The sequence below is a fragment of the Patagioenas fasciata genome, chromosome 2 (genome assembly GCF_037038585.1).
Source record: "Patagioenas fasciata isolate bPatFas1 chromosome 2, bPatFas1.hap1, whole genome shotgun sequence".
Classification (NCBI taxonomy): Eukaryota; Metazoa; Chordata; class Aves; order Columbiformes; family Columbidae; genus Patagioenas; species Patagioenas fasciata.
The window spans coordinates 114,470,390-114,483,489 of record NC_092521.1 but is presented as its reverse complement, the minus strand read 5'-3'; the positions used below and the strand labels follow the sequence as shown (position 1 = coordinate 114,483,489).

At 35.7% G+C, this 13,100-nt stretch overlaps 1 protein-coding gene across 7 annotated transcripts in view; it reads right to left on the bottom strand.

The window, feature by feature from the left end:
• The window catches only part of SUGCT (succinyl-CoA:glutarate-CoA transferase), a 351,481-nt gene that overhangs the window by 52,476 nt on the left and 285,905 nt on the right, over window positions 1–13,100 (bottom strand). For all 7 annotated transcript variants that reach the window (XM_065831652.2, XM_071804763.1, XM_071804768.1 and 4 more), the window contains one exon: window positions 7,552–7,615. In XM_065831652.2, coding sequence (XP_065687724.1) covers window positions 7,552–7,615 — 64 coding nt within the window. The remainder of the gene's footprint in view (window positions 1–7,551; window positions 7,616–13,100) is intronic.

Genomic DNA, 13,100 nt, shown 5'->3' with positions numbered 1-13,100 from the left:
AGAAAACAAAAGTAGTTAAAGATCATGAAATACATGAAAAAATATTATTGCTCTATAAAACTAGGTGACATTGAATTATAATACTGGCATGGGTTTTTTAACAACAAACCCTATTGGGCATTTAAAAAGAGGCAGATACTTGATGAATTTTCTATCTCTTGAGGACTTCTGAATAAGACAAACTGTAGTCAAACACAAGTGAAAGGAGTAAATTGATGAAATTCTATAGTAGATGCCATAAGAAGGCAAACTACATGATCTAATGGCCACTGCTGACCACAAAATTGTTTAGTCCAGGTTCACAGAAAACAGTTTAAGTCCAATCATCCTTTCTATTCATGGAGAGGCAGGGTTTGGGTCAAGATGACATGGCACAAACACAAATAAGGATTAGTATACTCAGTATCCCAGGGATTAAGTAAAATTGTCTAAATGTTTAAAGCATATTTTTTCATCTAATGAAACCAAACTTTTTCAGCTGACAGTAGATTCCTTTTCTTATCCAGTAATTATTAAAGATCATAAAGATATACTTACAATTTATGGGTGTTGAAGTAATTTGGCCGTTTTACAACGCACCCGAGGCATGCAGATATATCTTTACAGTCACACACCCTGAACTGTGTGAGCACCTGGCTGTGCTTGTTATAGATTGAGGGTTAAGAAAGTACTTTCCAAGTTATTCTAACTTATGTAGAAAGAAGCAGAAAATATATTTTAAAAGGTTTTAAATTGTTTAAAAAATAGATGTAAACAAAGCTGAATTCTAGGATTGACATGATTGTTGAGAAATTAATAAGTTTATTTGGCTATTTGATTAATATTTCTAGGGTTTTTTTTTCTCCCCCAATGAAAAAGAACGGTGATACTATTTCATTTAGTCTCCATAAGAAAGTATTACATCCAGTTTAAAGGAAATCCTAGTATATCTTAGGACACATGAAGGAAAATACAAATAAAATACTCTCCAGTGAGTGAAAGTATATTTACCCATCAACATTCCACAAAACTTCAACCACCATTTTACTTGACTTATATACAGAGTAGGAAAATATCCCCACTTGTCTAATGAAATATTTCTATTTCCCCTCCCAATATGGCCGTGTCAGGTCCTGGCAAGGAAGCACGTGAGGCAAGACAATGAATTTTGATTGCCACAACTTAAAGAAAGACAGAAAAATCTGGGGTCTGCTAAGAGGAGAGTCCAGCTCAGACACCCTGAACAACAGTGCTGGAGAGTCACTGCCTGAGTCACACACAGCACTGCCGAGCCTGACGGAAAATACTTCCACTACTTCTTAATTTCCTCCAATAAGTGAAGTCTCAGAACTAGGTAAGAGACCGCTGGTTTTTCTTCCTTAAAACATTAACTTTAAAAGTGTCAACTGTGATCGCTCCAGGAGATATAGCAAATTTTAAAATTTACAGTAGAGAAATACTCTGGAAATACACAACAGAGGAGCAAAAATATGAAAAGGTTTGTTGTTTATGTTTTACTTTAAAAAGAATTTAAAAAGATTCCAAGTGTCATTCTTTAAAAACATAGACTAGACTTTTCTACATAATCCTGAAGCTTATAACATATTCCTTGTCGTTCCCACCATCTCTTTTCTGCTTTTGCAATCAGTATAAATATATTGTTTATATATTTATTAAGATTTTTTTTTAAGTATTTTGAGGATAGCAAAGTGAGCTGTCATACATCATTTCTGCTGGGTTCCTGTAATGGTCCTGAATTCCTCAAAATTGAAATCAGCTCTGTGAATGTAAAAGACATAAACAGTCGGCCCTGATGACTAAAAAAGGCGAATGAGGTAACAGTAATGCCGGTGAAGCTGTTTGTCTCCAATGTACCATAAATAGTGAAGTGAAATTAAAATTTTTCAATCAACATCAGTTATGCACATGCATGCACGCACATGCGCGCATATGAAAAAAACTGCCTGATGAGAAGCAGACAGGATCAGAAGTTCAAGCAGAGGTTTTTCCAAAAAAAAAAAATTGTTGGGATTTTTTATGTTTTTGTTGTTGTTCCTATATTGTGGGATATCCTAGCTGCAGGAAACAATGGATTGGAGTACAGACTTCCTTAATTTCCTGCAAACTTCACTCATGTATTAGTCACTTTTCTCTGTAATATATCTAGTCCTACTGAAGCCTCTTCCACTACACTTATATTAAACGATCAAAAAGAGATAGCATGTATCACTAACAGCTATAGCTGCACCCTGTATTGAAATGTACTGATCAAACACATAGATACTTCACTGTTATTTCCACAACTGTAACTGCTCTTCCCCATACATGGAGAAAATAGGTATAGATACATAACATAATAAATAGGAATACACATTTAAAATAATAAACAGGGTTTTTCCAAGAACATCCTTCCCTTAGAAATCAGATTCTTTTTCCACTATTAATTAAGATCTGAAGAACTGCAAACAATGAGTAAGATGAGACACAGAGAGTGATTTGTCCAAGACAAGGAAGAAATCTGTGGCACAGCAAGAAGTCCTATTATATTTCTTGCCTCTTAGTCTTGTTCCTTAAAACCATTCCTCTAAGAGATTGATCACAATTAGTCTCCATGGAACCACAACGCCATTTAATGAATCATACAACAGGAAAAGCCTATCTCCGAAAAAAAAAAAGTCTTTCCTGTTTCAGTAGTATATTTGTAATGCACAGTGACAGGAGAAGACCAGAAAAAGGGACATTTCTCCTGAGTCAGTTGATTAATTAACATAGATTGCCTGAATTCAGTCCAAGAAATCTATGCCAAGGAGGAATCCTGTACTGACTTTCCTAACTGAGCTTGGAGCAGTCCTCCAAACACATTCTCTCAAGACCACAGAAGGAAATCATGAACCAGGTATGAAAATGGCCTTTCTGAGCAATACCGACATTCTTGATGCAGATCCTGGGCCAAAGAACAGAAATAGTGTTTATCAACTCAGGAAATGGGGATGAGGAGAATGCACAATATAAACATTATCAATACTAGGAATAGTTGTTTTGTCTGGAAGAGGTGTTTTACACAATTTTTGCAGTTATATTGTTTCCTGTTTGATGAGAGATGATTCTGAAGTGTCGGCTTACATCCAAAGCCTCAATTCGCTAAGGTTTACATGAGGTCAGAAATGAGGTTTATTTCACAGGGGTTCCTGCTAGTTAATAAATTCTACAAAGGTTGGTTTGTTAGGGGCAGCTGAGTGCATTGTAGCTTTTTTTGAAATGAAAAACAAACAAACAAACAACAAGAAAACAAACAAACAAAAATAATAATTAAAAAACCCAAACAAAACACCACACCAAACCCAACCAAATAAAAACCCACAAACAAGCACACAAACTAAACATATTACAAACACTTTTTTGACTAAAAAAAAAATATCTACTGGCAACTTTTAAAAGTCAACATTAGACACTAGATAACATAGAAGTTGAAAGTGTTATTATTCCAGTTTCTTAAACCATATAAAATAGATGAGAATGGAAAAGGTTTGGGCAAGAATGCATTGCATCCAAAAGCTTTGTCTACATAACCAGTGTGAGTTTGTATCCACCATGCTCCAGGCTGAAACAGAATAAATTACCCAGTGGCTCCCAGAAACCCACATGCTACCGCTCTTCAGAAAAGTCCATTACTCTCTCACAAAGTAGTTCAAGACTAACCCAGGTGCTAAAGCTTCTTGAAATTTCGTCCCTTCACTTAACTGTATTGTCTCTGTGCCATCCAGCATCACCCACAATCTGCTACTCTATAAAACATCTCTCCCCTGTCACTTTTTGCCCTCAGAAGTACTTTCTGTGCTCTACATTTCCAGTTTTCTTAAAACTCTGTCATTTCTCCTCCAGATCTCTATGGGAAGGGCTAAGTGCAACAGAGCTGAGTGAGAAGATACTGAGATTAGTCACAAAATAAGAACATAAACTAAACTGCTAAGGACCTCAGGAAGTCTCAAGTCGAAGCTCCTGCTCAAATCAGAGTCAGGTCTGAGGTCACATCAGGTTGCTCATGGCTTTGTCTAGTTGGACAGGTCTTGAAAACCTGCAAGAACAGAGCCTGCACAACCTCTCTGGCAAGCTGTTCCACAGCCTGGCTTTTGTCATGATGAAAATGACTTTCCCAATATGCAGTCTGAATCTCTCTTGTGTCTCATCCTCCCACCATGCAGTGCTGTGAAGAATATGGTTCTTCCCATTGATAACCATCCTGTAGGTGATGGGGGGCTGCTACCAGCCCCCACAAAGCTTCCTTTTCCCCAGGATGAACCAGCCCCTGTTTTTCAGCCTCTCCAGCTGAGGTTCTGCAGCTCCTGATCATCTTTGGAGCCCTGCCCTGAACTAAAGATGATTAAGCTGACTTCAGATAGGGAGCCAGAAGATACTCATCAGTATAGTCCTGCAACCAGAAGGACCAATCCTGTGAAGAATGAGTGCAGTGCAGTGCCAGGCCTTTGGGACTCAAGCAAGGATCTCTCACAGTATTGCATCTTCTATATACATGATATGTCAAATGTATCTATAAGAAAAATCAGCCCTAGAATAACTTCATGACATGAATATGCTGAATGGTATATGTGAAACATTAGCCTAATGAAATCACTCAGATACCATAGAACCCCATTTTTCTTTAAAATGGTCTTACAATCTTTTATACAGTCACCCTTAGTCAGACATGATAAACTCCCTTTTACACACTGATTCATGAATCTAAGATATCTTTGCAGAGTATATGTGCAAAGACATTTTTCAATGAATACTTAAAGCAAGAGATATAAAAATACAGGGTCTGCATCACATCTCTCCTACTATCAATATGTTGTTTTGAAATGGAGAAAAAATTGAAATATGTTTTTTATAACACAACTTCTCTCACTCCAGTTCTACCAGTACCTTACAATATGCTTATCAGAACACATTATATCTCAGGCTGGGAATTATTAAAAAAGGCAAGGAGAAAACCATTGACTAGGTGTGGAAAGAACCAAATTCAATAACCATATTGAAAGATACTTAAGCAAAGGAGAGGCATGAATCACCAAGTCCAACGTTTAAAATGCAGCCTACATTAAAATCAGCGGCAAAATCCCTCAGAATTTCAAGATGCAATATCTATTAATATCTACAAAGCGAGGACTCATACAGATTTGAACCCACTCTCAAATTGGGGACATGCCTGGAACATGACTACTCCAAACCAATGTGTTAGACACAGAGGCCAACCGTGACACTTGGAGCTGAAATCTGCCAGCGCACTCTCGCTCAGGAAGTGCATGTCACTGCACTCACAACTTTACTTGGCAGCACAAGTCTGACCTCTGTCAAGAGCCTCAAGTGTGATGTCCAACTCAATTACTAAAAGGCACATTAAAATCTGGCTTATATGGTTTAGAAGTAACAGTCACCCATTTTTATTTTGGGATCAGAGTATCCCCAGTCTCTTTAAATAGAGACATTTTTAGTCTATTCGGTTTCAACATTCATGTTAATATCTTAATTAAGCAATCTTGAGCCAGAAACGGAGAGCTTAGTAAGGTTGTTCTTTACCAAGTATAATATATTCAAACATAATCACATTGAAAAAAAAAAATTGCTGCCATTTTAGATAGTCATTGAGAAACAGTTTTGTTACTGGACGTCTTCTCTGCACACTCTTCCATGTATTCTTCAGATATATGCCTGACTGGGACAATTCCAGGGTACTTCCACTACCTACCATCAACGGTGGCCAAACTCACTTTTGCCCTTGAATTCTGGGACAGAGTATCGCACTGTCTTTCCAGTGATATCAATAGGTCCATTCTGCTCATACTGAATGACTGTCCTTCACCCCTTCCTCCCCCGTCTCTCCCCTCCTTATCCTCCCATGCCAGAAAAGGAAGGAATTCTCCTTTTCCTGCTCAAATATCCAATAATCATTTCAGCCATCTGCTTCAATACAAGAAACTCTTCATAGAAGCCCATCTAAATGGCAATCCATTAGAGATTAAGATGATTTATTTTGGTTTAGTGCAGTGTCACTGTTTTAATAAAATAAAAAATAACTATGGATTTGGAAGTACTATGGCTTACCTATATAAAAACTCACTCTCTTGCCAATACATTCTATCGCTGCTGACAGACATTAGAACATTCCTTTCATCTCCTTCCTCTTCTTGCAGTTTAACTTATCCCCTTAAGGAGTATTTGCTTCCTCTAAGATAGATTATACATTGTATGCAACATGAAAACCTTACACACTTTCTCTACCATCTGCAAGGCTTTTCTGCCCACTTCTTTAAAAATAATTAAATCAAAACCCTTATTAGACTTTTCATTTTGGGTAAATAAACCAGGATTACTTTTCTGTTAGAAACTAGAACAAAAGGATTACTTTTTCCAGATATGTACATCTAAATTAAATCAGTGTTTTTGAATACAATCAACCAAGCATCCAAGCAGAGGGACCAAATATGGAATGCAAACTGAGATAAAGAACAAATATGAAACATACACATATACACACACACAACACCCCCTCTATTCATGCAGAAAACATGATCTAATATGGGATTGATTTCTTTCAAATAACTCTTTCTGCATCCCAGTGTGATTCCAGGATGTGCAAATTAAGATAAATTTTATGGGTCAAATTCTTCTTACCACTACATGTGCTCAAGTCAACCGAAATTGATGACAACTGGATGCTGTGTCAGAGGATGGAATTTGGCACAGAAAATCACAACGTAAGGAGAAGATCTTATAAAAATAAAAATGACATGGTGCTTTGAATGAAGGAGGAAACAATTCTTAATGTGGCCTTGGAGAGAGAAAAGCATAGAGAAGCAGAAAAAGTTGACCCAATAGCTAGCAGATTTTTAGATAAGGCTCAGTTGTCAAAACAGAGCCAACTGCAAGGATCTGAATGAGAATTTTCATAATGGCTCTGGCTCTAGATGAACCTAACCCCATTCCATAACTAACTCTAACGGAAACAAAACTACATCAGCTCCAAGTCCTGATCCACTTAGAGCTTAAAAGAGGGAGAGATTAGTTTATTACTTCTGTATTCTTTGGAAATCCAAAATAGTTATTTAAGACTTCATCATTTCAGAGCTTCATGTCTAATCTCATTAAACAAAATAGTGTGATGAAACCTTCAGTATGAACTACTCTTTTTTTTTTTTTTCCCAACAGAAATGTCCCTAAAAGAAGCCTGTGCAACTTGCAAAATAGACCTAAATCAAAAACAGATTCACATATTCATGCATATGATTTAGCAGTAATATTTCTAGCAGTGGGAGTTTGCAAATATTATCAAATCCATGTTCATGTTTTATGACAACTGACCGATGAAAACCAGAAGCTATTCTGACACACATTTTAACCCATTTTTCTGCTACCGGAATGAATATGAGCACAATGTCTTCCTGGTTAAACTTTTGTTCATTTGAGTGAAATGTGAGGATGTGTCATGTCCTCAACTGAGTTTAAGAACTACTCAGGACACCATGTAGCATTTAATTTCAAGCTTCATTTAGAAAAAAGAATTAATTGTCTAACCTGGAACAGCTATTCTCCCAGCCGTTGGATGATTCATTTCCATCACAAGTCCATTGTGCAGCACCTAGGAAAAAAAAAAATGTATGTAATAAAAAAAATATATAGAATCAGTTCCCAAACTCAAGAGGAAAATAGAAATAAATATTACCATGTTCTTTTGCAGAAAATCTGAAAATACAGAGAGCTACAATTAAAGTATTTTGTTAAACATGTAAAATTAAAGCCCTGATATTTGACAAGACTCTATTTTATGCGTCTAAATAAATGCTGCAGTAAGACTTCACAAGCCTAATATATCTTTAAGCTCTTATATCCAACATCAAACATAAGAAACAGAGCTGCAAGCATGTCATGCTTTCAACCACCAACAACTAGTACCGACATGGTATGAGAATTAAAACCTTCGCCCACTTTCACTTTTAATCTGCTATATGTATTGAAGGCCTGCACAAAATTCATGCTGTAGTTTTTTTTTCACTGTTACTCGGTTGCTTTTGAGTTTGTGATGGATCACACTATGAAATACTGTCTTAGCAGTTCTTGCAAACATTCAGGAAAGATGCCATAATTTTGATGATATTTCTGTTCTTTCCAGTGTGTACGCCATGCTTCAGCTCCCCGTGTATATGTATGGGATAATAGACACCACAATTTCCAGTTCCTTGTTACTAACCTCAACCAGAAAACAACATATGATATCAAAACTCTTGAGTAACAGAGAAAGATAAATTTATAATAGCAAACTCACTGTATTGTTAATGGAACTCTGCATCCAAAGCCAGTAAGTAATCTTTGTAATTTCCATACCTATTATTGTGCCAATGTTCTAACACTGTTATCTTAACCACATAATCAGAATTCTTAAAAATTATTTGTTATCGAAGCATCCTCTACAAAGAAAAACCCTCACATTAACCAATTATTTTCATATTTTCATGTTTGTAACAACAAATCTGAAATAGAATTGAGTGCCTTGCCAAATGCAGCAGCTATAAAAATGAAAAATGGCCAAGACTGTTAAGTGATCATGTAATATATCTACCTGTTCACCTTGCACCATGAACAACACTAGCAATCTTGACTATTAATGACAGGTGTTGGTCTAATTATTCTTGAAAATTTCCAGTGAACAAGGTGACAATTTTCTTATGTACTCTGCACCATACTCACTGTTTTTAATTGTTAGAAATTTTTCTCCTAATACATAATCTAAATATCTCTGTTTTGTGATAGACATCTTTATTCTTGTCTTTTCCCCAACTGGACACAGAATACCAATCACTAGCATCTTTATAACATTCTTTTACATACTAGAAGATTGTAATCACATCCTCCCTCAGTCTGCTCTTTTCTAGACTAAACAAAAGTAATTCCTTTAGCCATTCTTTCCAGGTCAAATTTGGTGAACCTTTTATCTGTGTAGAATAGCACACTTGAGAAATTCTCATTCCTGAACAGGTGGTGTCAAAAGGTCAGGTCAGCTTTCTCTTAGCTCGTGGGGTAAGCCTATTTAGCTGACATTTAGAAATCCAGATATTTCCGATAATAGAAGCTGGTGGAAGAATGTCTGTTCACTGGTCTAATTGTTTGGCGCTGTACCAAATCATTAGTTCTATTTCTCTTTTGGAAGGTTAACACCAGTTTTGGTAGACGTTCAAGTGAGACATTCAGAATTATTTTCCAAATGACAGAATTGGAAAATATAACTGCTTGTTTTAACTCATATTTAGAATCTTTCCAGTTATGCCCTTAATCAAACAGTATTGAAAGTTTGGCCTCCTTTCTCTGTAACTTACTTCCAGAGGCTTTCTTTATGCATTTAACTGATTATTTGTGACCTAAATGCAAGAAAATATGCTTATTCGAACTTGAAGTCAACATCACACTCAGGTGCATAAGCACTGCTTTAGACAGCAAGTTAAAGGCTGTACCTAAAAGTGGCACGACTTGGTTACAGAAAAGCATACAGATTCTCCATCAGCTACTCGAGGTTCCACAGAATTCATGCCTTCCTGATTCATGATTCTTATTCTGATATAGCACACTTCTATTACTTTAGAAAAATTCCTTTTTTTTCAATCTGTTGAAGAAAATTACACACAAGCAATGAATCTGACCAATGATTGAGCTTTCTTCCCATATCCTCAACACTGTTGAAAAGAACTACGTAACTTCCTGTTTTGTGTGTTCCACTATTAGGATCCTGAAAATAAAGGGAAAAAAACCCCCAAACTTCACTGACTCCTTCTCATGGTTATTCTAAAAACTAGGAAAGGAACACATAAGATTACTGCATCCTAGCCTTTGGGAGAATGCAATGTTCATGTACATTATTATAAAAGACTAGGAAAGTCTGAGGACAAAGAGACAGCTTGAAGGCCTTCTCCTCCATTATCTTGTACTACTCAAGGAGTCATGATCCCTCAAATGTGGTAGAACCCTCTTACGCCCTGTGTATTCACCTTAGCTCAACAGAGACAACTGATGAATCACGAGGATCATGTAAAAGATGATGTTCATCAGTAGAACCATTTTTAATTTTTTTTCTATATGGCTTAGTTTCCATGCTAGAAATACTCTATTACTTTATTATCTGTTGCCATTTGAGATTTGGGGAATCAAATTGATGTTTGTGTGGCATTTTACAGTGATTATAATGAAAGCATTGTAAAGGAATCAGAAGAACTGTCTCCTGTCTTTCTTGTAGATTAAAGCAGAAACCTCTCTTGTCTGTCTACTGGTTAATGAAAAGAAAGCCTGATGTCATAATTTTGTAATCCTGTCTCAACAATAGTATTTGCAGTGCCCTGCTGTTATTTGCGACATGTTGATGTAGAATTTTTTTTCCTGTTCATATGTGTTCGTGTTTCCTCCTGACACTTAGAACTGTAAAGGAAAAGTCTCTCCTATTTGAAAGAAAAAAATAACACAACATGAAATAGTAAAAAAATCTCTGCCTTCTACTGAAGTCAACAAAAGATAGGGTTGCTCTGATTTGTGCCATCTACTATAACGATTCCTGCATCAACTTTTGCTACATAATTTCTTTCCTTCTTTCTTGCTTTCTTGCTTGCTTTCTCTCTCTCTAACTTGCTTTCTCTCTCTCTTTTTCTCTTTTTCCCTTTCTCTCTTTCTTATAAATTGTGTTTTCTTGCAGACTGGACTTGAAAAACTATATAGCTATTATACATACAAAGCAGAATGTATATAATTCTCTATCATTAGTTGCCACAATTCTACTTTGGGATTATTTATTGCATGCATAGACAGTATCAGATTTGCCCATGTTACAAAAAGAAAATATTGTTTGGCGATGGATAAAACCAACAGAAGTCACTATAGTTGAAATTTATCTAGCCAGTATAGGTTATCATGTCTTTATTCAAACTACACCAAACAGAACAAGTCATACAATTTTTTTCTAACCTCAGAGAATAAAATAATTTAATTTAAAAATTACTTCTTATTATTTTCCCAATACTATATGCAAGGAAGTCCACACAGAATCTTTTAAGGAAAGATCTTAACATTTTACTTGTGTAATGCAAACCAAGGGTAATTTAGTATGTTTCATCATATCTATTCTCAGTTGTTTCATCATTTCTTCTTAGCTTGTAATAAGCAAAACTACAGAGGATACCTATATCAGCTGCTATGAAGCTCACAGTAATTCAGACATAATAACTTAAATGATTAATTTTGCTCTTTTCCCTCACGTTATTAATAGCAAGTTAAAAAGTGGTTAAAATTTTTATAACAGGCAGAGTTAAAACCTTTGTAGCCATCTGCTTTCACAAGAGGGATCAAATATTAACTCCAGTTATTTCTTGCATTCTCACCTTGTTGAAAACAATTATTCAATTGACACTACTTTTCTGCGTTAATATTTATGTTACCAGTGGGCATGTTCAGTTCAACATGGGAATTTTTATTACAGTATTTGAGTTTCTTTCGAGTCTCACTTAAAAGCTAAGTGACAGATAAAGAAGAAAATTAGAATAAAATGAACTTCAAAAGAAATATGATATAAAAATAAATACGGCTGCAGAAAGCATTTTAAATTTCCTCTTCATGTAAAAGACTCGCAAGGCTGAAAATGTAGATTCAAATAGGGGCTTCATCCTTGAGTGTTTAGGACTTAAGACTCATTCTTTACAAGATCATATGGTATATGCAGTGGTGCAAGACACTTTCAACTTTCACAAGTCCTTCAAGGAAAAAGATGACATCATCATTTTTCTATGACTGTACTGTTCCTTAAAGTAGTAAGATGCACAGACTAGTAATATGTATGGTGGTTTTCTCTGGGACTTATGTGTGAGTACCTGTTCATCATCTCAAAAAAACAGCTAGAAAAACTATCACCATGAAACACATGGCTTCAGGATGATTTATAGAAATGTTTTAAGTAGGAGACTCCTCAACTTGTAAGAATATCTGAAGCTTGATGATGGATGCCTTAATTGAGAAATACAATAACAGTACATATATGAAAGGGTTCTTTTGGTAAACAGATTACATGTAAAGTAACAAAAGTTGTTAAACAGAAAGTAATCATTAAATTGTTATTAGCAAGCATGAATCTTCCTTGCGTCCTTCAAAAATGAATGGCTCTCTTAAAGTAAAATATTTTATTATATTATATTATTGATACAGCAGTACAACTGGTAGATAAGAGAATCAGAAAACATGGTTTCTGACTTTTTTCATGTGGATAATGTGTTCGGCCACCTAGTAAACATCTGGCAAATTCTGCAAGTATTATGAAGTTCATTTTATATCATGTTAGTTTAATTTTGACTGGAACTGATTTGCACATAACCAATCACTCATGACAATGTGTTTTCTCTTTGAACTACCAGCAAAGTTTCAAATCCATTCTAGGTACTATCCAAGATACAATCAGCTTCCAAATCCGAATTGAAGGAGATGCTGGAATCAGAAACATATCAAAGATGTTGTCAATACCCCCGCACCAAACTCAAGTTTAAGAAGTTCCGTTTAAGGTAGAGCCGTGCATTCGGAATGTGCATTTGTACAGATACCGTCCTCTCACAGTTTCATCTAAAGTTCAGTGAAAAGAATTTTCAGGGCCACAAAGGAAATCATGTAACCATCTTCTCCATATTTTTGTAGCCACAAGATAGCTGGCTGTTGGTGAATGTAATTACTAGTAGTGTCACCAAACCGCAAAAAAAAAAAAAAAGATATTGTTTTTCCTGTACATGCTGAACATAGAGTTATGGCCATAATCACTCTCTAAAGAAGTAAGAGTGCCTGTTGTGAACACAATACCATATTGGAATCACATCCCACATCCTAAAAGCACCTCTTTCCAAATAAAAAGACGTTAACTCATTTGAAATTTGAAAAGGATATTAAATGTATCCCTACCTAATGCCTGCTTCTGCTTGGTCTAGTATTTCTAGAATGATAGGCTGCAGAATTTATTGCATATCACCATTTTCATCCTCCTCCCTTTTTTTCAATGCAATAGTCCCACTAATTTCAAGTCTTGTTGCCAATGAAAATAATCTTTTATCACTAAG